Below are 24,039 nucleotides of genomic sequence, written 5' to 3'. Positions count from 1 at the left end.
ATTTCAACTATACAATACATTAACATTAACTATAGTCACCATGTTATATATACATTAAGTCTCCATTTTTTCAAAGGGTATATGCCTGCAGTTGTAAGTATTTCAGATATATTTGGTAAGATTTGCTAATGGACTAGACGTGGAATGTGAGAAGAGTAAAGGATGACTCCAAAGTTTGGGGTTCAGATAACTGGAAGAACAAAGCAGTCATACACTAAGATGCAGAAGTCGAAATCATTTATCCATTTCTAAAATAATGCAGCAATGCATGAGTTGCCTAAATTCTTGGAAGTTCAATTTACTTTTGTCCATATCAGCTAAGAAAAGCTACATGATAAAAGGATGCAACATGCAGACTGTATATGCTTCACCTGCTTTTCAATTTTATTTGAGGCTAATCTTGACTCTACACAACAAATGTTAAAATGTGTAAGCTGAGCTGCAGCCTGGATTTACATTCAATTCATACCTAACACCAATGCTGCAGTCAATACCTGCCCCAGTCCTATCCACTTTCCAATCCCTGTAAGGCCTCAGTGGCCCTCTAATCCATACCTATCCCACATAGCTTTTAAAACACTATAAATTGAAACCAGTAAGATAGAGAGAAGGAGAGGAGACAGGCAAGTCAGTAGGTAGGTGGGTAGATAATCCTTACTTCCCTACATCACCTTCCTTTATTGTCCATTCTATTTCACATCTCCTTACAGACTTTACGTCAAATGTTCAACACGTACTGAAGGCATTGTGTACGTGTCTAAATGTGGGATGAGGGGGCAGGGAAAAATTGATTGTATTGTAAAAAGAAACGTGAGGAAAGAAAAAATGAAAGCATAATTATATGCTTAAGAAAAATCTTTACCAATATGAAGTTACTTTGTTAATATATAATTTGATTTGTGAATGAATCATCAACTGTTGCTAAAACTATTAAGTTAAAGGAAGATAGGGAACTTTATATTAGAAGGATCAGGATGATCCCACTTGAATCGATTGATTCATCTTAGCATCACTAGAAGCAAGAATACCACACACATTGTATCCTCACGAGGTGATGGAATAGGACATACACAGGCTTCTGTAAGAATACTCTTACCTAAAAACATTTGCCACTAATATACACAGCTCTTTACATTTAATTTCCAATTTACAAGAAATATATGAGATACAAGAACAAGGTACCTCTTCCAGGACAATACCACTTGCAGAGCAATAGGTCAAGTCCAGAATTTGGGACACTTTACAGGACAAAGGACTCGGTTTCTCCAACAAATCAATGACAAGGGAGAAAAGGAGTGGAGGGTGTGTACAGAATAAGTGACTAAACACACATAATAACCAAATTATATTATATTTGGGAAACTTACATGATTCTGATTTCAAAAAACCAATTCTACTGACAACCTTGGCACAACTGAGAAATTCTGAAATATGGACTGTATTGGATAATATTTAGGAATTGGTATTAATTTTGTTAGGGTTGATAATGAATGGCCTAGTAATTGCACTTTAAGAAGTCCTTATTAATTAAAGACAATTACTTTAAGAAAAAGCTAGGGAGGAAAAAATGTTAGAAAAACAAGACTGACAAAATGTTGATGTTGTTGAAATTAAGTTCATTCACTATATTCCCTATTAATGTGTGTATGTTTTAAATTGTCCACAGTAACACATTTTTAAAAATAGAAGAAAATAGAAAAAAAAAGTAACTAGAGATTGTAAGATTGCAATGTGAACTGTTAAAAAAATTATTACCATTTTCAACCATTAATCTGTGTGGATGAAAATTTCCTTGATGATCTGCAACAAAACCAAAATACAAAATCACAATACAAAAATAAACTGGAGGCTGAGGCATATAGAGATTATCATTTTTATTCATAATCATTCATTTCAATGTTATACTCCTTATAATAGCTTCATGGTTCAGACTGACTTTATAATAAGAGTATGCTATAAATTCAAATGTAAAATAGCTTTATTTTGAATAAGAAAACCTTTATTTTGAATAACAAAACATTTATCTGAAGCTCTCAGTAAGATACGTGGAGGTGGAGAGACAGTCTAAGACCTTAAAAAAGGTTTGAAAATTTTCTGCCCTAGACTATTCCTTTCATCTGCTTCAGCTTTGCTTTGAACAAAAAATGTTAGGATTTACAACCCAAAGTGAAGAGGTTGCTATTAGGTATCAAGAAAGGTGTTACATATAGTTAAGAGAATATGATAATCTTGCAAAGAATAAATTAGAGTCTGGATGTGGAAGAATACTTGGTCTAGAAGACCTCTTTTAAAAAATGGATTGCAGTTGGGCGCAGTGGCTCACACCTGTAATCCCAGCACTTTGGGAGGCCAAGGCGGGAAGATCACTTGAAGTCAGGAGTTCGAGACTGGCCTGGCCAACATGGTGAAGTGTCATCTCTACTAAAAATACAAAAATTAACCAGGTATGGTAGCAAGCACCTTTAATCCCATCTACTTGGGAGGCTGAGGCACAAGAATTGCTTGAACCCAGGAGGCAGAGGTTGCACTGAGCCAAAATAGCACCACTGCACTTCAGCTTGGGCAACAGAGCAAGACTCCATGTACATAGATAGATAGATAGATAGATAGATAGATAGATAGATAGATAGATAGATAGATAGATAGATAGACAGACAGACAGATAGATAGACAGACAGATAGTGATTGCAAAAGTACTTGCAAAGGAGACCAGGAATTTCCTCAGATAATGGCCCAGAGCTTTTCCATAAAGCATGGAAGAGATACCTAAGCCTGAAAAAGCTTGCAATACCTGTCATTCCTTCATTCAAGAAATATTTATGAGATGCCTACCTTGTGTCAGACACTCTACTAAGCACTGGGAATACAGAGAAAAATCCCTACCCTTATAGATTACATTCCTAGCAGAGGGAAGATAAGAATAAGCAAAATAGTAAATTATATAGCATTTCTGAAGATAAGTATTATGGATAAAAGTAAACCAGGGCGGAGGATAGACAGTATTAGAGAGAGGTTTCCATTTTTAAAAGGATGGTCAGGGAAAGCCTGAGGAAGTACTCAAGAAGACTGAAAGGGGCTAAAAGAGCAGTTTCATCATCTCAGAAAAGAAGATTCTAAGCGGAAAGAGTAGCAGTGCCAATGCCATGGTGAAAGCAGGCCTCCGATGTCTGAAGAACAGCAAAGAGGCTAATTTGAGCAGATTAAGCGAGAGATGGAGAGAGTGGCTGTAAATGGAGTTGGAGAGGCAACAAATGGGTCAGATCATGGCAAGCCTCACAGGACAATCCCAAGACTGCCTTTTACTTTGAGTGGTAACGGGAAGTCAAGGGAGAGTTTGGGGCAGAGAAGAGATCTAACTCATGTTTTTATAAAATCACTCTGGCTGCTGTTTTGACAATATTGCAAGGGGAAAGAAAGAAGCAATCCGTTAGAAGGCCAGGACAGATTGCAAAAAATGGCCTTCGGTTGCTCCCAGTCTCTGTATACAAACCGCTTTACAAAGTGACTTTGCTGCTCCCCTCGGAAAAAAAGTAGACTAATTTTCTATCCCCTTCATCTGGCTTGACCTGGTGACCTGCTCACACCAACAGCAGGGAAAGTGAAGCTGTAGAAGTTCTTAGTCCAAGCCTCAAAAGGCCACAGTTTCCTCTTGTTATCTTGCTTCCATTAGACCACCACGTAAAGAAACATAAACATGAGATAGTTTACTGAACCATGTAGAGCAGAGACAAGCCATCTCAGCTGAGGCCTCCAAACCTACCAGTCCCCATCACTACATGAGTGAGCATCGGCAAGACCAGCAAAAGAGTTGCCCCCCACCTACCCCAAGTCCAACCTAAGCTGCCAACCACAGAATCACAAACTAATAAGTAACTGTTGGTTTAAGCCACAAAACTTTGGGGGTTGGTAACAATAGATAACTAATACAGAGGCTACTGCAAGATCTGGGACATAAACAATGGGGGCTTAGACTAGGGTGACAGCAGTGGGTAGTGACAAGTACTTGGATTCTAAATACATTGTGAAGGCATAGCCAACACGCTTTCCAAAGTAACAGTATATATATAGATTATGAGAGAAAGAAGAGCCAAGGATGATACTCAGGTTTTTAGCCTATGTCATGAAAAGGACGGAGTTTCTATTAACTGAAAGAGGGAAGATTATAGGTAAAAAAGGAAATTCAGTTTAGTTTGAAATATATATTAGTCATCCAAACAGAAAATGCTGAGTAGGCACTGGATATATACAGAGTCAGGAGTTCACGGGAAGGCCAGACTGAAAATATAAATTTGAAAGCTAGTAGGGTATTACTAGTATTTAAAGCTAATATTTAGGCCAGGCGCCGTGGCTCACACCTGTAATCCCAGTACTTTGGGAGGCCAAGGCAGGTGGATCATTTTTCAAGACCAGCCTGGCCAACCTCTCTACTAAAAACACAAAAATTAGCCTGGTGTGGTGGTGCGCACCTGTGGTCCCAGCTACTGAAGAGGCTGAAGCAGAAGAATCGCTTGAACCCAGGAGGCGAAGGTTGCAGTGAGCCGAGATCGTGCCACTGCACTCCAGTCTGGGTGACAGAGGGAGACTCCATCTCAAAAAAATAAATTGGCCAGGTGCAATGGCTCACGCCCATAATCCCAGCACTTTGGGAGGCCTCATGGATCACGAGGTCAGGAGATCGAGACCATCCTGGCTTAACACAGTGAAACCCCATCTCTACTAAAAATACAAAAAATTAGCCAGGCAAGGTGGTGGGCGCCTGTAGTCCCAGCTACTCAGGAGGCTGAGGCAGGAGAATGGCGTGAACCCAGGAGGCGGAGCTTGCAGAGATCGCGCCACTGCACTCGAGCTCGGGGGACAGAGTGAAACTCCGTCTAAAAAAATTAAATAAATTAAATAAATAATGAAGCTAATATTTAAAGGCTGAATGATATGATCCAGAAGTATACGGTCTAATGACTGAGCCCTGAAGCACTTTAGTGTTAACAGCACTCTTATCAGGGAGATAAGGAAAAACCAGTAAAGGAGTCTAAAAAGGGACAATGAGGTAGGAGGAAAACCAGGAATTGTGGCATTTTTGCTAATAAAGGAAGAAAATGTTTTAAGAAGCAGACAGTGGGCTGGCACGGTGGCTCACACCTGTAATCCCAGCACTTTGGGAGGCCGAGGCAGGTGGATCACTTGAGGTCAGGAGTCCGAGACCAGTCTGGCCAACATGGTAAAACTCCATCTCTACTAAAAATACAAAAATTAGCCAGGTGTGGTGGCACATGCCTGTAATCCCAGCTACTCAGGAGGCTAAGGCAGGTGAATCACTTGAACCCAGGAGATGAAGGTTGCAGTGAGCCAAGGTCAGTGCACTCCAGCCACTGCCACTGCACTCCAGCCTGGGCAACAGAGTGAGACTCTGTCTCAAAAATAAAAATAAAGAAGCAGAGAGTGACTAGCTGTCTCAAAAAAACAACAACAACAAAAAACCAAACCAAAAGAAAGGGCGAGGCATGGTGCCTCCACCTGTAATCCCAGCACTCTGGGCCCAGGCTGGAGGACTGCTTGAGGCCAGAAGTTCAAAACCAGCCTGAGGAACATGGTAAGACCCCACCTCTACAAAAAGTAGAAAAATTAGCCAGGTATGGTGGCACATATCCGCAGTTCTAGCTACTCAGGAGGCAAGGCAGAAGTACCACTTGAGCCCAGGAGTTGAAGGATGTGGTTAGCTATGATCACACCACTGCACTTCAGCGTGGGCAACAAAGCAAGACTCTGTCTCTAGATGAAAAATAAAGTCACTTTTAGAAAAGTAACTTCTTAGAAAAGTTACTTTTAGAAGAGTAATTTTTTGATAGAGGTGAGGGAGAAAACCTGATTAAAGTGAATTTAAGAAAGAATAGAAGGAAAGTAACTGTACACAAGTATAGTTATACCATAAGGGGTAACAAATAAATTGTGCAGTGGTTTAAGCAGGAATGGGGTCAAAAGCTATTATTTTAACATGGAAATATATCAGCATACTTGCATTACTGAAGGGAATAATCCAGTAATGAGGGAAAATGCTATGTTCAGAGAGAGAGATGCTGGAACCAAATCCTTGGGAAGGTAAAAGGAATGAGACCTAGTGCATGAATGAGGAGCTGTCCTCAGAAACAGACTGTAGGTGAGAAAATAACATATGGCAATCTTAGGTAAATGCAGGTATGCCCACCTCCCACATTCATGGCAATTTTAATTTACATTAAGGCATTTTCTACACCTCTGGGCCCAGAATTGACCTAAAAATACTCAACATAACCTTCTAATCCTACCAATAGATAAGAATTGGCACACATGATGAAATGTATTTGCAAAAGTATTTTGGGAGTTCAGAGGTCAGGAAAAGGTACATAAAAGCAAATAGGCCACACTGTCCATCCTTTCTCCGACAGATAACACAAATATTCACTGGAGACATATATGTTATTTTTAAATTTAGAAACAGTACTATGCCAACTGTCCTACTCTAACAGAAACTATAATGACTTGATGGATAAATGTTAACAACAGAAAGCTTCATCAAAATTTAAATTCCAGGAAACTGCCCCTTCTCGGGGTCATGATGGGCAGCAAGATGGCGTCTGCCAGTAGGGTCGTTTAGGTAGTGAAACCACACACTCCATTAATAAGGTTTCCTGACAGAAGAGACAATCCTAAACCCAATGTATCAGAAGCTTTGAGATCAGCAGGGCTACCATCTCACTCTTCTGTAATTTCACAACATTCTAAGGGAAGTAAATCATCAGATTTGCTGATGTATCAGGGTCCACCAGATACTGCAGAAATAATAAAAACATTACCTCAGAAATACAGAAGGAAACTTGTGTCTCAAGAAGAAACTGAATTTATCCAACATGGAGGTCCTGAATAACCACAGTGGCTGCTGTTTGTCATCAGACAATAGAATTATCTTTACAATAAAGGACTTCCAAAATGACAGATGAGAAACTGTATATTAAACACCTTTAATAAATACTATGAAAAAAATGAAATATAGAAAATTTAGATGGACACTTGTATTTCCTAATTTATGTATCTTGGTCAGCTTCTCCACAAGCTTACCTAATTATTTATACACTTTATACTTATTAAAGTACACATTTTTAAATGTTAGCCTATTAATTTACTCTTGATTATCAAACATTACCAGTGTTGAACTATTAAAAGCACATAATGTATAGTAAACTATCATAGGATTCTTATAATTTCACTTTTCTTTCTGTTTAGACATGGAAAAATTTATCAGTCAGAATTGCTGTTTTAGGTACATGATTTTCCTGAAATTGGGTGAGGATCAGTGAAATAATGACTCTATTACTTGTTCTTAATTCTCTGTTCTCTAATGTTTTTTCATTCACAAGTTTACTGGAGTATAACTGGCTTAGTAAGTATATCCTACTCCGAATGATAAAAATATAGTCAAGCTAAAATAGGTGACTATACTATTAAGATAGAGGAGATCATACAAAAGGTTCCAAAGAAAGTCAAAGAGTATAAAACAGAAAATAATTAAGAGACCAAAATGAAAATAGCATAGGAATAAAGATTTCACTAGAAATTGCAATTTATTATGTTTTGGAGGTTGTAAGGAAGCCTTGTTCTTTGGTTTATTTTACTGTTTTATGATCTTGTATGCAAATCCTGATAACCATTAACTTTCTCAAACTTAATGTCTCAAAGCCTCATAAAATCAACATATTTACTTTTTAAGCAGTTTATGAAACTTTAATGGGGCCCCTCCTGTGCCAAGGGTATGTATATTATGAAGTAAAGCCTCACAAAGCTAAATAAATTCTCTTCCATACCTTTAAAAAAAAAAAATTTAAAGTCCAAACTACTAAAAGCTATCCATATGCTTCAGAAAAGTGCTGTCACCCTTACACCCAAATCTAAGCTCTTTCTAACCTGTCTTCTCCTCTAAATAATCTTTCCTCGCTCTCTCACTCCTTCTCAAGCTTTTACACTGATACCATAGTCAATAAGCTTTCTTATATCCTCAGCCTCTTCACGAGATGCTCCCTGTACCTCCTAGGCCTAATAGAAACTAAACTCCCCTTCTTTGGTGGCCCCCATCAGTACAGGCTAATCATCCTTCCAAGCCCAAGGCCCAGAAGAATGTTTCCAGACCACTTGCCCCATCCCACCCCCACCCCCTGTGCCTTTGAGGGCGTAACATCTAAGTATCTTCATCTCTCATATATACTGACCCATATGCAATCTAAACCTCAGAAATTTGGATCACATTCTACCCTTCCTCCCTGGGTACAACAGTCATCTACAGCTATCTGGGTGAGCAATTCGTCCAACGCACCACCAATCTCATTGTTCCTGAACACCTCCATTTCTACCATCTATATCCATAGCCAAACCCTACACGCCATCCATACCCTAAAAATCTTAAATTCCAATATTCTACTCTGACCAGATTATTTCTATCCTTTTCATTATCTCCCTTTTAGCTACAAACACTTGTATATTTACTTCATCCAGACTTTTAATCATTTTAACCAATTATGTTATCTCAATCTTTCAGCTCCTCCTGGCTCTATCATCATCCCTATCCAGTGTAAAGTTCACATTCCATCACTCTGACCGTTCTTTCAACAATATTTTCAACTCCTTTGCATTCTTAACCATATGCACATAACAAAATCCAAATACTGTATCAATCCAACTACTTATCATCTCTGGTTCTAGAGAATTTTGCTGCCAAAAGTCACAGAATCATATGAACTAGTATTATTACAAATTAATGATCCTGGCCTATCTGGGAAACCTTCCAAAAACTGTAGTTGGCTCTTTCTCCTATTCCCAATGGCATCTGACCAGTCTCTTCTTGTTGAATTCTCTCCCTCCTTATCTTCTAGATGTCCAGTGTCATTAGGCTGTTCCTTCTGTCTTTTTCACTGAGTCATCTTTCCTACAGGGCGGTGTTTCCCAGGGTTTCCCTTCTGTTTTATTCTTTCTTATTCTATAAACTCTCTCTTAGGCATCATCCATTCTCACACTGTTTTAACTACCTATAAGTTGATAGCATCCTAATCTCTATCTCCAGCCTAAAATCCTCTCTTTATCTCCAGACCAAAGCTGCCAAATGCCCACTGAACAGCACCAATTGTGTGACCCAAACCCATGTCCAAGACTACTGATCTTATTCTCCCCATATATCTGATATTCCTCATGTGATTCCTATCTTGGGAAGTCATAAACCTAGGAGGTATCCTTGACTCCATCACTTCTTCATCCCCTACATCCATCTGGCCACTAACTCAATCACCTTAATATATCTGGAATTCATCCTGTTCTCTCAAGCACCACTGAATTTTCAGAGTTCTGTCATATGTAATGGAAATTTTTGCCTTACTCCACTACAATTCATTCCTCACATTGCCTCATGAAACTGATCTTAACTTTCTTCCACTTAAAATCTATTACTCATGGATCACCACAGCCTCCAGAATAAAGCTCAAAATGGCTAACACGGTGTGGAAGAGAGCTTTCATTATTTACCCCTTGTTAACTTCTTAAAGTTCATCTCTCTATTCTCTCTCTTAACACATTAGGGGTCTATGTTCTGTCTTTAACCTATCTGTTTGTCCTCACTACTTTCTTGTGCCTGGAATGTCTTATCCTCTAATATCACCAACTAGTTCCTACTCACTTTCAAACTTTAACTGAGATGAAAATTCCTCCATAAAGCCTTCTCTGAATCTCCTCAAACCTCACACACAGTTTTCTTCTATCCCCCACTATACTACGTAAACAACTAATCATAATGTTTATCCCATTGTATTTTGGCATTATTTATGGAGTCCATGCAATACTGTAAGTTCCTTAAAGAAAATTTAAGGACCTAGTATCGAAGTAGTTGCTGTCTTTGCTGAACAAAGGAATAAATAAAAAATAGTGAATACAATACCTTTAATAACTATGACTCTTTAAAAAATCACATTTACTTAAATGTTTCAACAATTAAAAACATTTAATAAAAAGTATCCTCCATTCCTCTCCATGTGTATGTCCTAATAGCATATACTAAAATCAGGTTTGGTTACATAAACCAACATGCGCAATGATTGGAAAGCAAAGTAGAACTTAGGACTAAATAATGAAAGCAGGTAGGCCAAATAGAAAGGCCTGTCAAGAGAGAAGGGAAAGATACACCCTGGCAACCAAAAAAACTTCATAATAAAACTACAGTTACAACACTCACAATTACTGTATGACATTTGTTCAACATACTTATCAACCAAATTAGCAAGAACTCATCTGACCAAAAGGAGATTAGAAGATATCTTCGAAGGCATAAATCTCCAGTTTAGGAGCTTCAGTGGAATGCTTCATTGGTCCCCAGGCAAGTGAAAAGATAAGTCTTTAAACAAATAATGGTAACAAACTGACCATCTATGCAAGTTGAATTCTCAACTTCCTTTGGCCTAAAGAAATGTTTTCCCATTATGAACAGTGGAAAGCTATACAGTATTTAAAGTCAAGGGTTTTGAAACATCTTCAAAATATATAAAACTAAAGTAACTCAGACTAATTAAATGAAAGCCAATATAAACTTTTAAAATCATAAATGCAATTTTATTACTTCCAACACGACCTGAGTAGGAAAAAAAAAAAAAAAAAAACAATGAGGCCAGAAGTACTTAGAGGGTTATTAAAAACTATATGTCAATCCATTTTTTGAAAACAGATGGGCTCTTCCACATCACTTAAAATTTTGTTGTTTTGAATCATTTACATGGAGGAAATTCACAAATATCCCTTGTCCTATTAGCTTAGCAAATCTTGTTTCTTATCATGTGGAAATAGTAACAAAACCTCCATCAATCTATTACTAATTGTGAATCACAGACTTATATTATACTCATGTAAGTATAGCATACTTTATTATACATCTCTAGATCTATAGATTTCTCATCTTCTAAAGAAATACATACTACCAACTTGATCAAAATTTAAATTATCACCCTAATTTTCTTTTTGTACTTAAACCAAGTTCATTGTTATACATCAAGAAAAACTGATTAAGATCAAGTTTTGCTATAGACTAATAATCCTGACACTATTATTTCCTTAGACTTCCTCCAAATATAGTTATTATTTCTCATGGTGGTTTTTTTTTTTTTTTTCCGCTAGAATGCTAATGTCCTCAGCTCTTGAATTTTCCCATTTAACCTTCTAATCTTGATCAGGTCCATTTCTAGAACTGAAAGATGTAGCACTGACGTGAAGGCATCGCTTGAGGTCAGGATTTTGAGACCAGCCTGACCAACATGATGAAACCCCGTCTCTACTAAAAATACAAAAATTAGCTTGGCATGGTGGCATGCACCTGTAATCCCAGCTACTTAGGAGGCTGAGGCAGGAGAATCACTTGAACCTGGGAGGCGGAGGTTGCAGTGAGCCGAGATCGCAGCATTGCACTCCAGCCTGGGTGACAGAGTGAGACCCTGTCTCCAAACAAAAACAAACAAACAAACAAAAATGTAGCAAATGCAAAAATTTAAAAAGTTATATTTTCTTAAATTTTCCAAACTCCTGATAGTGGTATACACAATTTAATTCAACTAATCATTTGTGGACAATATCCCAAAAGTATCATGAAGCTAAGAATATTACGCCTCAGACTAACTGTTTCATAAATCATTTTAGACGGGGGTGGGGGGGTGGGGGGAAAGGCCAAACCACTTACTGGTAAGCACCATCAATCAATCAACAAATGAAAAACTCTGGTTACACCTCCACGAAAATTTTGATTTCAAACTATTTATTGACCTGGTTATCAGGCGTTAACTGGAGGCAACAATCAATTAAAATCCAGTAAATTTGGGGTTAATGAAACAAATGTTAAAATAGACACAATATTGATAAATATTAGCCACGTGACAGTAACTTCCTAACATTGATTAAGTAAGCAAATAATCAAGGCAGAGGTTTTAGCTTCCACTAATCTATAAAAGCAAGTCAAAATGCTTTGAAAATTGCATTTTTATGCAATTGTTTCAATATCATACCTTTGTATGTAATACTAAAAAGCTCATGATTACTACATTTCAAAATTTAGATGAGTCACAGTGCTTTCTACGCAGGAATTGGATGTGAATCAAAACTGTAAACATGCACTTGCTTGGTAGTCAAAAAGTGAATGTGGACAGATACAATGTTCGTTGACACAGTAAAACATAATCATAAAATACATCCTGTGTTTTTAAAATAGTTACTTCCTAACTGCTAACACATTTCAGGAAACATACCATCTACCCCTCCTCTCTTTGAAAATCTCAAAATTATACTAATCCCATTCCCCTTCTTACAGATAGGCCACTGAAACCTAGAGCCATTACTTACACAGTTATCAGGATTACACCCTCAGAGCCACCGTAGTTTAAGGGATACTAGAACCTGAAAATAACAAAAAAAAAAAATTCCAACTCAAATCTAGACAATAAAACTAGCATATAAACTGTAAGAAAACGCAGGAAATGCCGATTTTAGTATCTGGTATGAGGCTGACCATCAAGGAATCCATCAAAAAAGTTTGGAAAGTATGAATGAATGACTGCATGAAATTGGCAGGATTTCATTGATTTCAAAAGCTCCAAATTCAGGAACCACACTGAGAGATTAGGACGCTACAGCTGAAACTAAAACTCATGAAGGGTGAGTGCAACACAACTGCACGTCTCCACACGTTAGCTGCTGCGAAAATTTCAAAGCATACATCTAATACACGCTTTCTTCAGGTAATTGCCGCAAGCGCGGACTGAGCCAGAGAACTAGGAGGCTGAAAACAGGCCCTGCTCACCCATAAGCCTTTGCATTATAAGTGGACATGATCTGAGTGAGTCACCGGGAATGAGAAAGAGAGTCACCCAGGCCAGGCAGGACGCGGCCAGAACCTCCTACTCGGTCCCCAACTAGGGAACCGGTCGAAGGAGAGTGGGACGACTGCAACCTGCTGCAGCAGGTATGCAAGAAGCGCGCCGACCGGCTTCCGAGTCGGGATCCCACTGAGTCCCACCGCAGCCACCACAGCCAGCCCTGCCCAGGTATCTCGGAGCTCCGTAACCTCAGAAGGCCTAGTCCTCCAGAAGCTGAGTGCCCCGTCAGGACCGGACGAGGGCAAAAAGCAGGTCCTGCCCCCTTCTCGGCTGCCCCCTCGCCGCGACGCGGCCTTGCCGCCACATGCTCACTGCCCCGTCTCCCAGCTCAGCCCCAGCCCCGCAGGGCCTCAGCCGCCCTCCATGCAAGCCGACCGGGCCGCAGGCGGCGCGACCCAGCGGTTCCCGAGCAGGGGGCAGCGGTGGCAGCCCGCCGCCCCGCACGGCTTACCTCCCTTCTGCCACAAACTCAGCCCAGCGCCGGCTGCCTGACGTGGCCCGCCCCGCCGCCTCGAACACCCGGGGGCGGGGACTGCAGAAGAGAGCCAATGGGCTGCACATCGCGAGGCCCTGTTCCGCCTCCTCCGGCTGCGGCCCGCCCTCCCCGACTCGCGCGCACGCGCGTCTAAGGCCCAGGCCGCGCACTGCGGTTGGAAGGCGGCGTGGGCGGCGGACCCATGCTCCGCAGCTGAGCTGGCGCGGGGAGGGCTGCGCGCGGGGGCTGGCTGAGGAGCAGCACCGCAGTGAGGAGTTAGCCCAAGGAAAAGCATATTAAAGGAAACTGCCTAGAGATGCCACTGCAGCGTGCCCGGGTAGTCCTGTTGGCAGCCTGCCTCTATGCAGCTTTTGGCGATGCAAAACGGCTTCTTGGTATTTGGAGATTTTGTTTCCCGGGGGAAATAAATAATACTGATAACATTAAGGATTCAGAAAATTTAAAGCACACAGCGGACTTGCCGCGAAGACACTTCGTTCTTCGCTTGGTGTCTTTACTTCACTTGGCCAACACAGAACACTGCAGCTCTCCGCGCCACTGTGGTATATCCACTTGTTAGATAGTCCTGAGGGCGTTCTAGCCCAAGTGTTTCTGTTGATGTAATCTAGGGGGAACTGGCGCGAGTAATTATTGCTTGTTATTGCTGTTACGATTTTGCCCAATATTTACTGAATGATAAACATGTATTTTCTCCTGGGGAGGGGTGGGAGCTCCCACATGGGAAGGCTGTGACAGACAGACAGCAGCCACGATGAAACACGCTGAAAAGAGCCAGCAGAAAAAATGAGGAGAGACTGGTATAACGGAGTGGAATTCCGGTTGTGGATGACAGAATGGAAATTATACGCAAGATGAAAGAGTTAAGGCAAATTACTCTAAAAATATCTGACTTAGTTGTTTCTAAACACTGGGGCACCCTTAGGGGGAAAAAAAAGTGCCTGGGTCTCGTCACTTGGTTGAAAAAGCTCTGCTGCGGGACCTTGACATTGATATTTTTCTAAGTTTCCAAAGTTATTTTAATGTGTAGACAAGAAGTTCTGTCTCTCATTTGTAGGAAGTGTTTGGTTCCCCATCACCTCAGAAAAGTAATTATGTATCACAGAACGTTATCAATTTTCCCAATAACAGACTATGCATTTACTCTCTAAGAATTTATCTAAATTAATTTTGGGGCAGGGTGGGCTGGCTCACGTCTGTAATCCCAGCACTTTGGGAGGCCAAGGCGGGCTGAGTTCGAGATCAGCCTGAGCCACATGGTGAAACCCCATCTCTACTAAAAAAAAAAAAAAAAAAAAAAAAAATAGCCCGGCGTGGGGTTGGGCGCCTGCAGTCACAGCTGCTCTACTCAGGAGGCTGAGGCAGGAGAATCGCTTGAACGCGGGAGGCGGAGGTTGCAGTGAGCCCAGGTGGCGCCACTGCACTCCAGCCTCTGATGGAGTGAGACTCTGTCTCAATCAATCATTCAATCACTCAATCAATATTGAACCTACTTAAAGGTGTTCAACCTCTGTTTTCCTTTGCGTGAAAGGAGTTTTATAAGGCTTATAATTCCCTTTTTATGAACATTGATGATATTCTCTTTCAGTCTTCCAAATGCACGAGTATTTCTTTTAGGACTATTTTAATATTTTTTCTTCTATTCCTATATTTCTTGAGGCTAACACATAACTATGTAAACAGCGCTGTTCTAAGTATATAAATTTATTTAATCCACAGAACAACTTTATGAGGCAGTTACAGCTATTACTCACATTTTATAAATAAGGAACTTGAGGTACAGCAGGTGAAGCACCTTGACCAAGGTCATGCACCTAGCTAATGGCCAGGCCAAAACTTGAATCTAAGCACCCTGTTTCTCAGTGAATAAATGTACTGCCTCTGTTGTAGAAAGCCTGGTTTTAGGAACACACAGGGAAATGCCCATTTAAAGAATGATGTTGAGTCTACTTTTGACACTGTCTTAGCATGTTCAGGCTGCTATAACAAAGTATCTCAGACTGGGTAATTTATAAACAATAAAAATTTATTGTTCACAGTTCTACAAGCCGGGAAGTCCAAGCAAGGTGCCAGTAGATTTGGTGTCTGGTCAGGTTCCATTCCTCATGGATGGTGCCTTCTGTGTATCATCACAGGGTGGAAGGGGCAAATAGATTACCTGAAGCCTCTTTTATAAAGGCACTACATGAGTCGTCATAACCTAATCACCTCCCAAAGGCCCCACCTCTTAATCCTGTTGCATTGGAGATGAGGCTTCAACATATTAATTTTGGGGGACACAAACATTTAGACCATAGCAGACACCTATCCTAGATTCAGATTTTGGGCAGGATTGAGGGACTTGACTATTAAACTTGGAGCCTAGAACCGACTTGACGGCTTTTACTGCAGATCTAGGGTTAAACTGGAAGTCCATGGGCTCACCCCCTCCTCCTGGGGTATACTCCTTCCATACAGGAACTGCAATTCAGCAGGGATCATTTCACCTTTTATTTAATCTAACGCTATACCAGGCCCTGTGGTAGGCACAGGAGATACCAAGTTGAAAGACGTATTCTAGAGCCTTATGGAGCCAGCTCATTCTGGAGACCAAGTCAGCAGCCACCAGATTGATTTTGACAAGACTACAGAGATAGACTTTTAGAACAAGAAAGGATCTCAGAAGTTGCCAGTCCATAACAAAGTTTTCTCTGACAAATTCTGAAATTAAAAATATGGACAATGTATTAAGTTTTCACAAAAATAAGAACCCTGGTTCGCTGACTCCTACTCCTATCCTCTTTCTACTGCATACCTACTGAATAGCCTGCTTTACGCACTGGGATATAAATTTTTAAAAATTTAAATTTTTTTTGAGACGGAGTCTTGCTCTGTTGCCAGGCTGGAGTGCAATGATGCAATCTTGGCTCGCAACCTCCACCTCCCGGGTTCAAGCGATTCTCCTGCCTCAGCCTCCCAAGGAGCTGGGACTACAGGCTTGCACCACCATGCCCCGCTAATTGTTGTATTTTTAGTAGAGACGGGGTTACACCATGTGAGCCAGGGTGGTCTTTATCTCTTGACCTCATGATCAGCTCACCTCAGCCTCCCAAAGTGCTGGGATTACAGGAGTGAGCCACTGCGCTCGGCCAATAATAACAAATTTTAAAAGAAATTAAGGCGAAGGCTGGACAAAAAACATTAGAACAGGTTCTAATAGTCCATCTATGTTGTTAGCCAGGAGGAAAAGGATTCTGCCTGCCTAATTAATCATATAACTAAATAGCTTACTTTCCTTCTGAGCTGAAAGCAAAGAATGGAGCCTGAAGGAATGTAGCTACAATTTATAGTTAAATTTCGATTCAGGTATAACCTAGGAAAGATCAGTTTAACTTAGTTGGGCAAACCTACATCTGATGCAGATGTTTGTAGCTCTACACAGCTGGTTGACTGACTTTCAGCCTGAGGAATATTTCTGAGAAACAGCAGAGAGAGGGTGGTCCTTCATAGGGGTTATAAGAGAATCACCTTCATTCATGTAACCTGTGGAGGGTGCACTAGACTTAATTCCAGAAGGCCCAGCTCTGATGCAAATTTCAATTGAAGGATTAAAACAACTTTCAAATCTATATATTCTGGAATTATACATGCAAAACTCTGCCTTTTAAATATTTAAGACAAACTACCGTCTTTAAGAGGTAGGCAGGCAGATAGTATTTCTGTTCAACTCCTTGTATTATTTCCACTGAAGTAGTTAAGCAGTTCTCTATTGTATAAGACCCTTTAGATAAGTACACGTTTTGAAGTCAGTGTAGAAGGGCCTATTGACTTTAACAACAACAAAAAAAAGAGCAAGAAAAATGTGCCCACTCCCAAGTCATTAACAGAGCTGAAAAGAATATGCTAACAAAAAAAAAGACACTGTAGTCTGAATCCTGTACTGTAAGGAAGGTCATGTCACCCACAGCATCAGGAGAGAGACACAAAGCCTTGAACTCAGGCCCAAGCATGCTGGGCTGGCTTAACACGCCCACGCATTCATCATCAGGCAGGAAGACTGGGAGGAGAAATTCAGTACTAAATCACAGAGCTCCAGTGTCAGCACATCACGGAATCACGGAAAGCAATCTTATTAGATTTAATTAGATGTATGTGGCTCCAGTGGCTCCCCATTTCTTTCTAAGTAAAAGCCAAAGTCCTTACAAAAGCCAGCAAGGCCATATGTGATCTCCTTCCCCTGCACCACACACCTCCATCCACACACACACACACACACACACACACACACACACACACACACACACGCAGAGTGTCTGTTGCCCCTTTGACCTTGTCTTCTACACACCTCCCCAGCTTACTCACCCTGCCTCCTGGCTGCTGCAAGATCTTGGCATTTCTCCCCAGATACCTTTGTGACTCATTCCATCAGATCATTCAAGTCTTTGCTGAGATGTTACCTTCTGGATAAGGCCTTCTTTATCAGTCAGGATCCCAGCAAGAAACAGATGGTACAATCAAATTAGGAAAAATTGAAGAGTTTAATAAAAGCCTATAAACAGAGGTATGAGCAGGGATTAAAGAGATCACAAGGCAGACTCAGTAACATTGGGTGCCCCAAATCACCCCTGAGCTGAAAGCAGAAAGGAGAGAGAGTAGTTACAAAACACAAAGAAGCTGTGTTTGGGGCATTTGGTCAAGTAACACAGCCAGTCCACAGTGACACTACAGGGAGAGGGTTCAGGGAATTAATATCTTCACTTCCCTCAGTCTCCTCCCTCTTGATCTCCTGAAGCAAGGGGAGCCTGTGCTGCAGTTCATATAATTCAGCCTCCTGCAGCACTGTGAAGGGGCAAAAAGAGAATATCTGACACACTTACCTTGGTCACCTATAACAATTAGAGATTGCTGTGTAACAAACCACCCCAGAACTTAATGGCTTACAATCACAAACATTTATTCATTCTCATGATCCTGTGGTTTCCTAGGAAATTCATATTTACGCTGGTTTTGCTGGTCCCTCCTGGATCTCTTTACATGTCTGCAGTCAGCTTAAAGCTTGGCTGGTCTAGGATGACCTCATTCACATGCTTGGTAGTTTGCTCAAGGTCAGCTCAGGCAATAAGAATGATGTAGCCATGTATCCCTACTAACGACAACCAATCACTTTTCTTAATAACAAGACAATATCAGATCCTTACTAATATTGACATCTATGTAATCCCCATGCTAAAATAATCCAAATTTTTATTTGACTCAGCAATGTTCCCCACCCCAAGGGATAAAATATGATTGATCTAAGCTAGCAATTTCTTTTTATTTATTTATTTATTTTTATTTTTTATTATACTTTAAGTTCTAGGGTACATGTGCATAATGTGCAGGTTTGTTACATATGTATATTTGTGCCATGTTGGTGTGCTGCACCCATCAACTCGTCAGCACCCATCAATTCATCATTTAATCATGTATAACTTCCCAATGCAATCCCTCCCCCCTCCCCGCTCCCCATGATAGGCCCCGGTGTGTGATGTTCCCCTTCCCGAGTCCAAGTGATCTCATTGTTCAGTTCCCACCTATGAGTGAGAACATGCGGTGTTTGGTTTTCTCTTCTTGTGATAGTTTGCTAAGAATGATGGTTTCCAGCTGCATCCATGTCCCTACAAAGGACGCAAACTCATCCTTTTTTATGGCTGCATAGTATTCCATGGTGTATATGTCCCACATTTTCTTAGTCCAGTCTGTCACAGATGGACATTTGGGTTGATTCCAAGTCTTTGCTATTGTGAATAGTGCTGCAATAAACATACGTGTGCATGTGTCTTTGTAGTAGAATAATTTATAATCCTTTGGGTATATACCCAGTAGTGGGATGGCTGGGTCATATGGTACATCTAGTTCTAGATCCTTGAGGAATTGCCATACTGTTTTCCATAATGGTTGAACTAGTTTACAATCCCACCAACAGTGTAAAAGTGTTCCTATTTCTCCACATCCTCTCCAACAACTGTTGTTTCCTGATTTTTTAATGATTACCATTCTAGCTGGTGTGAGATGGTATCTCATTGTGGTTTTGATTTGCATTTCTCTGATGGCGAGTGATGATGAGCATTTTTTCATGTGTCTGTTGGCTGTATGAATGTCTTCTTTTGAGAAATGTCTGTTCATATCCTTTCCCCACTTTTTGATGGGGTTGTTTGTTTTTTTCTTGTATATTTGTTTGAGTTCTTTGTAGATTCTGAATATTAGCCCTTTGTCAGATGAGAAGATTGCAAAAATTTCCTCCCATTCTGTAGGTTGCCTGTTCACTCTGATGGTAGTTTCTTTTGCTGTGCAGAAGCTCTTTAGTTTAATTAGATCCCATTTGTCAATTTTGGCTTTTGCTGCCATTGCTTTTGGTGTTTTAGACATGAAGTCCTTGCCCATGCCTATGTCCTGAATGGTACTACCTAGATTTTCTTCTAGGGTTTTTATGGTATTAGGTCTAACATTTAAGTCTCTAATCCATCTTGAATTAATCTTCGTATAAGGAGTAAGGAAAGGATCCAGTTTCAGCTTTCTACTTATGGCTAGCCAATTTTCCCAGCACCATTTATTAAATAGGGAATCCTTTCCCCATTTCTTATTTCTCTCAGGTTTGTCAAAGATCAGATGGCTGTAGATGTGTGGTATTATTTCTGAGGACTCTGTTCTGTTCCATTGGTCTATAGCTCTGTTTTGGTACCAGTACCATGCTGTTTTGGTTACTGTAGCCTTGTAGTATAGTTTGAAGTCAGGTAGCGTGACGCCTCCAGCTTTGTCCTTTTGACTTAGGATTGTCTTGGCAATGTGGGCTCTTTTTTGGTTCCATATGAACTTTAAAGCAGTTTTTTCCAATTCTGTGAAGAAACTCATCGGTAGCTTGATGGGGATGGCATTGAATCTATAAATAACCTTGGGCAGTATGGCCATTTTCACGATATTGATTCTTCCTATCCATGAGCATGGTATGTTCTTCCATTTGTTTGTGTCCTCTTTGATTTCACTGAGCAGTGGTTTGTAGTTCTCCTTGAAGAGGTCCTTGACATCCCTTGTAAGTTGGATTCCTAGGTATTTTATTCTCTTTGAAGCAATTGTGAATGGAAGTTCATTCCTGACTTGGCTCTCTGCTTGTCTGTTACTGGTATATAAGAATGCTTGTGATTTTTGCACATTAATTTTGTATCCTGAGACTTTGCTGAAGTTGCTTATCAGCTTAAGGAGAGTTTGGGCTTAGACGATGGGGTTTTCTAAATATACAATCATGTCATCTGCAAACAGGGACAATTTGACTTCTTCTTTTCCTAACTGAATACCCTTGATTTCTTTCTCTTGCCTGATTGCCCTAGCCAGAACTTCCAACACTATGTTGAATAGGAGTGGTGAGAGAGGGCATCCCTGTCTTGTACCAGTTTTCAAAGGGAATTTTTCCAGTTTTTGCCCATTCAGTATGATATTAGCTGTGGGTTTGTCATAAATAGTTCTTAATATTTTGAGGTACGTTCCATCAATACGGAATTTATTGAGAGTTTTTAGCATGAAGGGCTGTTGAATTTTGTCAAAAGCCTTTTCTGCATCTATTGAGATAATCATGTGGTTCTTGACTTTGGTTCTGTTTATATGCTGGATTATGTTTATTGATTTGCGAATGTTGAACCAACTTTGCATCCCAGGGATGAAGCCCACTTGATCATGGTGGATAAGCTTTTTGATGTGCTGCTGAATCCGGTTTGCCAGTATTTTATTGAGGATTTTTTTGCATCGATGTTCATCAGGGATATTGGTCTAAAATTCTCTTTTTTTGTTGTGTCTCTGCCAGGCTTTGGTATCAGGATGATGTTGGCCTCATAAAATGAGTTAGGGAGGATTCCCTCTTTTTCTATTGATTGGAATAGTTTCAGAAGGAATGGTACCAGCTCCTCCTTGTACCTCTGGTAGAATTCAGCTGTGAATCCATCTGGTCCTGGACTTTTTTTGGTGGGTAGGCTATTAATTGTTGCCTCAATTTCAGAGCCTGCTATTGGTCTATTCAGGGATTCAACTTCTTCCTGGTTTAGTCTTGGGAGAGTGTAAGTGTCCAGGAAATTATCCATTTCTTCTAGATTTTCTATTTGATTTGCGTAGAGGTGTTTATAGTGTTCTCTGATGGTACTTTGTATTTCTGTGGGGTCGGTGGTGATATCCCCTTTATCATTTTTTATTGCATCTATTTGATTCCTCTCTCTTTTCTTCTTTATTAGTCTTGCTAGCGGTCTGTCAATTTTGTTGATCTTTTCAAAAAACCAACTCCTGGATTCATTGATTTTTTGGAGGGTTTTTTGTGTCTCTATCTCCTTCAGTTCTGCTCTGATCTTAGTTATTTCTTGCCTTCTGCTAGCTTTTGAATGTGTTTCCTCTTGCCTCTCTAGTTCTTTTAATTGTGATGTTAGAGTTTCAATTTTAGATCTTTCCTGCTTTCTCTTGTGGGCATTTAGTGCTATAAATTTACCTCTACACACTGCTTTAAATGTGTCCCAGAGATTCTGGTATGTTGTATCTTTGTTCTCATTGGTTTCAAAGAACATCTTTATTTCTGCCTTCATTTCGTTATGTACCCAGTAGTCATTCAGGAGCAGGTTGTTCAGTTTCCATGTAGTTGATCGGTTTTGATTGAGTTTCTTAGTCCTGAGTTCTAGTTTGATTGCACTGTGGTCTGAGAGACAGTTTGTTATAATTTCTGTTCTTGTACATTTGCTGAGGAGTGCTTTACTTCCAATTATGTGGTCAATTTTGGAATAAGTGCGATGTGGTGCTGAGAAGAATGTATATTCTGTTGATTTGGGGTGGAGAGTTCTATAGATGTCTATTAGGTCCGCTTGGTGCAGAGATGAGTTCAATTCCTGGATATCCTTGTTAACTTTCTGTCTCGTTGATCTGTCTAATGTTGACAGCGGAGTGTTGAAGTCTCCCATTATTATTGTATGGGAGTCTAAGTCTCTTTGTAAGTCTCTAAGGACTTGCTTTATGAATCTGGGTGCCCCTGTATTGGGTGCATATATATTTAGGATCGTTAGCTCTTCCTGTTGAATTGATCCCTTTACTATTATGTAATGGCCTTCTTTGTTTCTTTTGATCTTTGATGGTTTAAAGTCTGTTTTATCAGAGACTAGGATTGCAACCCCTGCTTTTTTTTTGTTCTCCATTTGCTTGGTAGATCTTCCTCCATCCCTTTATTTTGAGCCTATGTATGTCTCTGCATGTGAGATGGGTCTCCTGAATACAGCAGACTGATGGGTCTTGACTCTTTATCCAGTTTGCCAGTCTGTGTCTTTTAATTGGAGCATTTAGTCCATTTACATTTAAGGTTAATATTGTTACGTGTGACCTTGATCCAGCCATTATGATATTAACTGGTTATTTTGCTCGTTAGTTGATGCAGTTTCTTCCTAGCCTCGATGGTCTTTACATTTTGGCATGTTTTTGCAATGGCTGGTACTGGTTGTTCCTTTCCATGTTTAGGGCTTCCTTCAGGGTCTCTTGTAAGGCAGGCCTGGTGGTGACAAAATCTCTAAGCATTTGCTTATCTGTAAAGGATTTTATTTCTCCTTCACTTATGAAACTTAGTTTGGCTGGATATGAAATTCTGGGTTGAAAATTCTTTTCTTTAAGAACGTTGAATATTGGCCCCCACTCTCTTCTGGCTTGTAGAGTTTCTGCCAAGAGATCTGCTGTTAGTCTGATGGGCTTCCCTTTATGGGTAATCCGACCTTTCTCTCTGGCTGCCCTTAAGATTTTTTCCTTCATTTCAACTTTGGTGAATCTGGCAATGATGTGTCTTGGAGTTGCTCTTCTCGAGGAGTATCTTTGTGGCATTCTCTGTATTTCCTGAATTTGAATGTTGACCTGCCCTACTAGGTTGGGGAAGTTCTCCTGGATGAAATCCTGAAGAGTGTTTTCCAACTTGATTCCATTTTCCCCCTCACTTTCAGGCACCCCAATCAGACGTAGATTTGGTCTTTTTACATAATCCCATACTTCTTGTAGGCTTTGTTCATTTTTTTTCTTCTTTTTTCTTTTGGTTTCTCTTCTCGCTTCATTTCATTGATTTGATCCTCAATCGCTGATACTCTTTCTTCCAGTTGATCGAGTCGGTTACTGAAGCTTGTGCATTTGTCACGTATTTCTCGTGTCATGGTTTTCATCTCTGTCATTTCGTTTATGACCTTCTCTGCATTAATTAGTCTAGCTGTCAATTCTTCCACTCTTTTTTCAAGATTTTTAGTTTCTTTGCGCTGGGTACGTAATTCCTCCTTTAGCTCTGAGAAGTTTGATGGACTGAAGCCTTCTTCTCTCATCTCGTCAAAGTCATTCTCTGACCAGCTTCGATCCGTTGCTGGCGATGGGCTGCACTCCTTTGCAGGGGGAGATGCGCTCTTATTTTTTGAATTTCCAGCTTTTCTGCCCTGCTTTTTCCCCATCTTTGTGGTTTTATCTGTCTCTGGTCTTTGATGATGGTGACGTACTGATGGGGTTTTGGTATAGGTGTCCTTCCTGTTTGATAGTTTTCCTTCTGACAGTCAGGACCCTCAGCTATAGGTCTGTTGGAGATTGCTTGAGGTCCACTCCAGACCCTGTTTGCCTGGGTATCAGCAGCAG

General features: G+C 40.3%; 1 protein-coding gene, 1 long non-coding RNA gene and 1 pseudogene across 6 annotated transcripts in view; 2 read left to right on the top strand and 1 right to left on the bottom strand.

Annotated features, from left to right (window-relative positions):
* FOCAD (focadhesin) overlaps positions 1-13,424 on the bottom strand; it is a 327,680-nt gene extending 314,256 nt beyond the window's left edge. The window contains exons 1-3 of one of the 5 annotated variants that reach the window (XM_030919601.1): positions 13,369-13,385; positions 12,385-12,438; positions 1,756-1,800 (exon numbers count right to left, since the gene is read on the bottom strand). In XM_030919601.1, coding sequence (XP_030775461.1) covers positions 1,756-1,768 — 13 coding nt within the window. In that variant the 5' untranslated portion in view covers positions 1,769-1,800; positions 12,385-12,438; positions 13,369-13,385. Of the gene's footprint in view, positions 1-1,755; positions 1,801-12,384; positions 12,439-13,105; positions 13,215-13,368 lie in introns of those variants that run through there. The other 4 variants (XM_030919602.1, XM_030919604.1, XM_030919605.1 and 1 more) reach the window with 4 other exon arrangements.
* LOC104666376 lies at positions 6,587-7,045 on the top strand (annotated as a pseudogene).
* Positions 12,908-14,345, top strand: LOC104666378. Its single transcript, XR_748546.1, has 2 exons — positions 12,908-13,085; positions 14,115-14,345. It is a non-coding gene; the product is annotated as an uncharacterized LOC104666378 (long non-coding RNA).
* Positions 14,346-24,039: the final 9,694 nt, after the last annotated feature.

The sequence above is a fragment of the Rhinopithecus roxellana genome, chromosome 16 (assembly GCF_007565055.1).
Source record: "Rhinopithecus roxellana isolate Shanxi Qingling chromosome 16, ASM756505v1, whole genome shotgun sequence".
Classification (NCBI taxonomy): Eukaryota; Metazoa; Chordata; class Mammalia; order Primates; family Cercopithecidae; genus Rhinopithecus; species Rhinopithecus roxellana.
The sequence above is the reverse complement of the archived record's forward strand: the minus strand, read 5'-3'. Positions and strand labels throughout refer to the sequence as shown.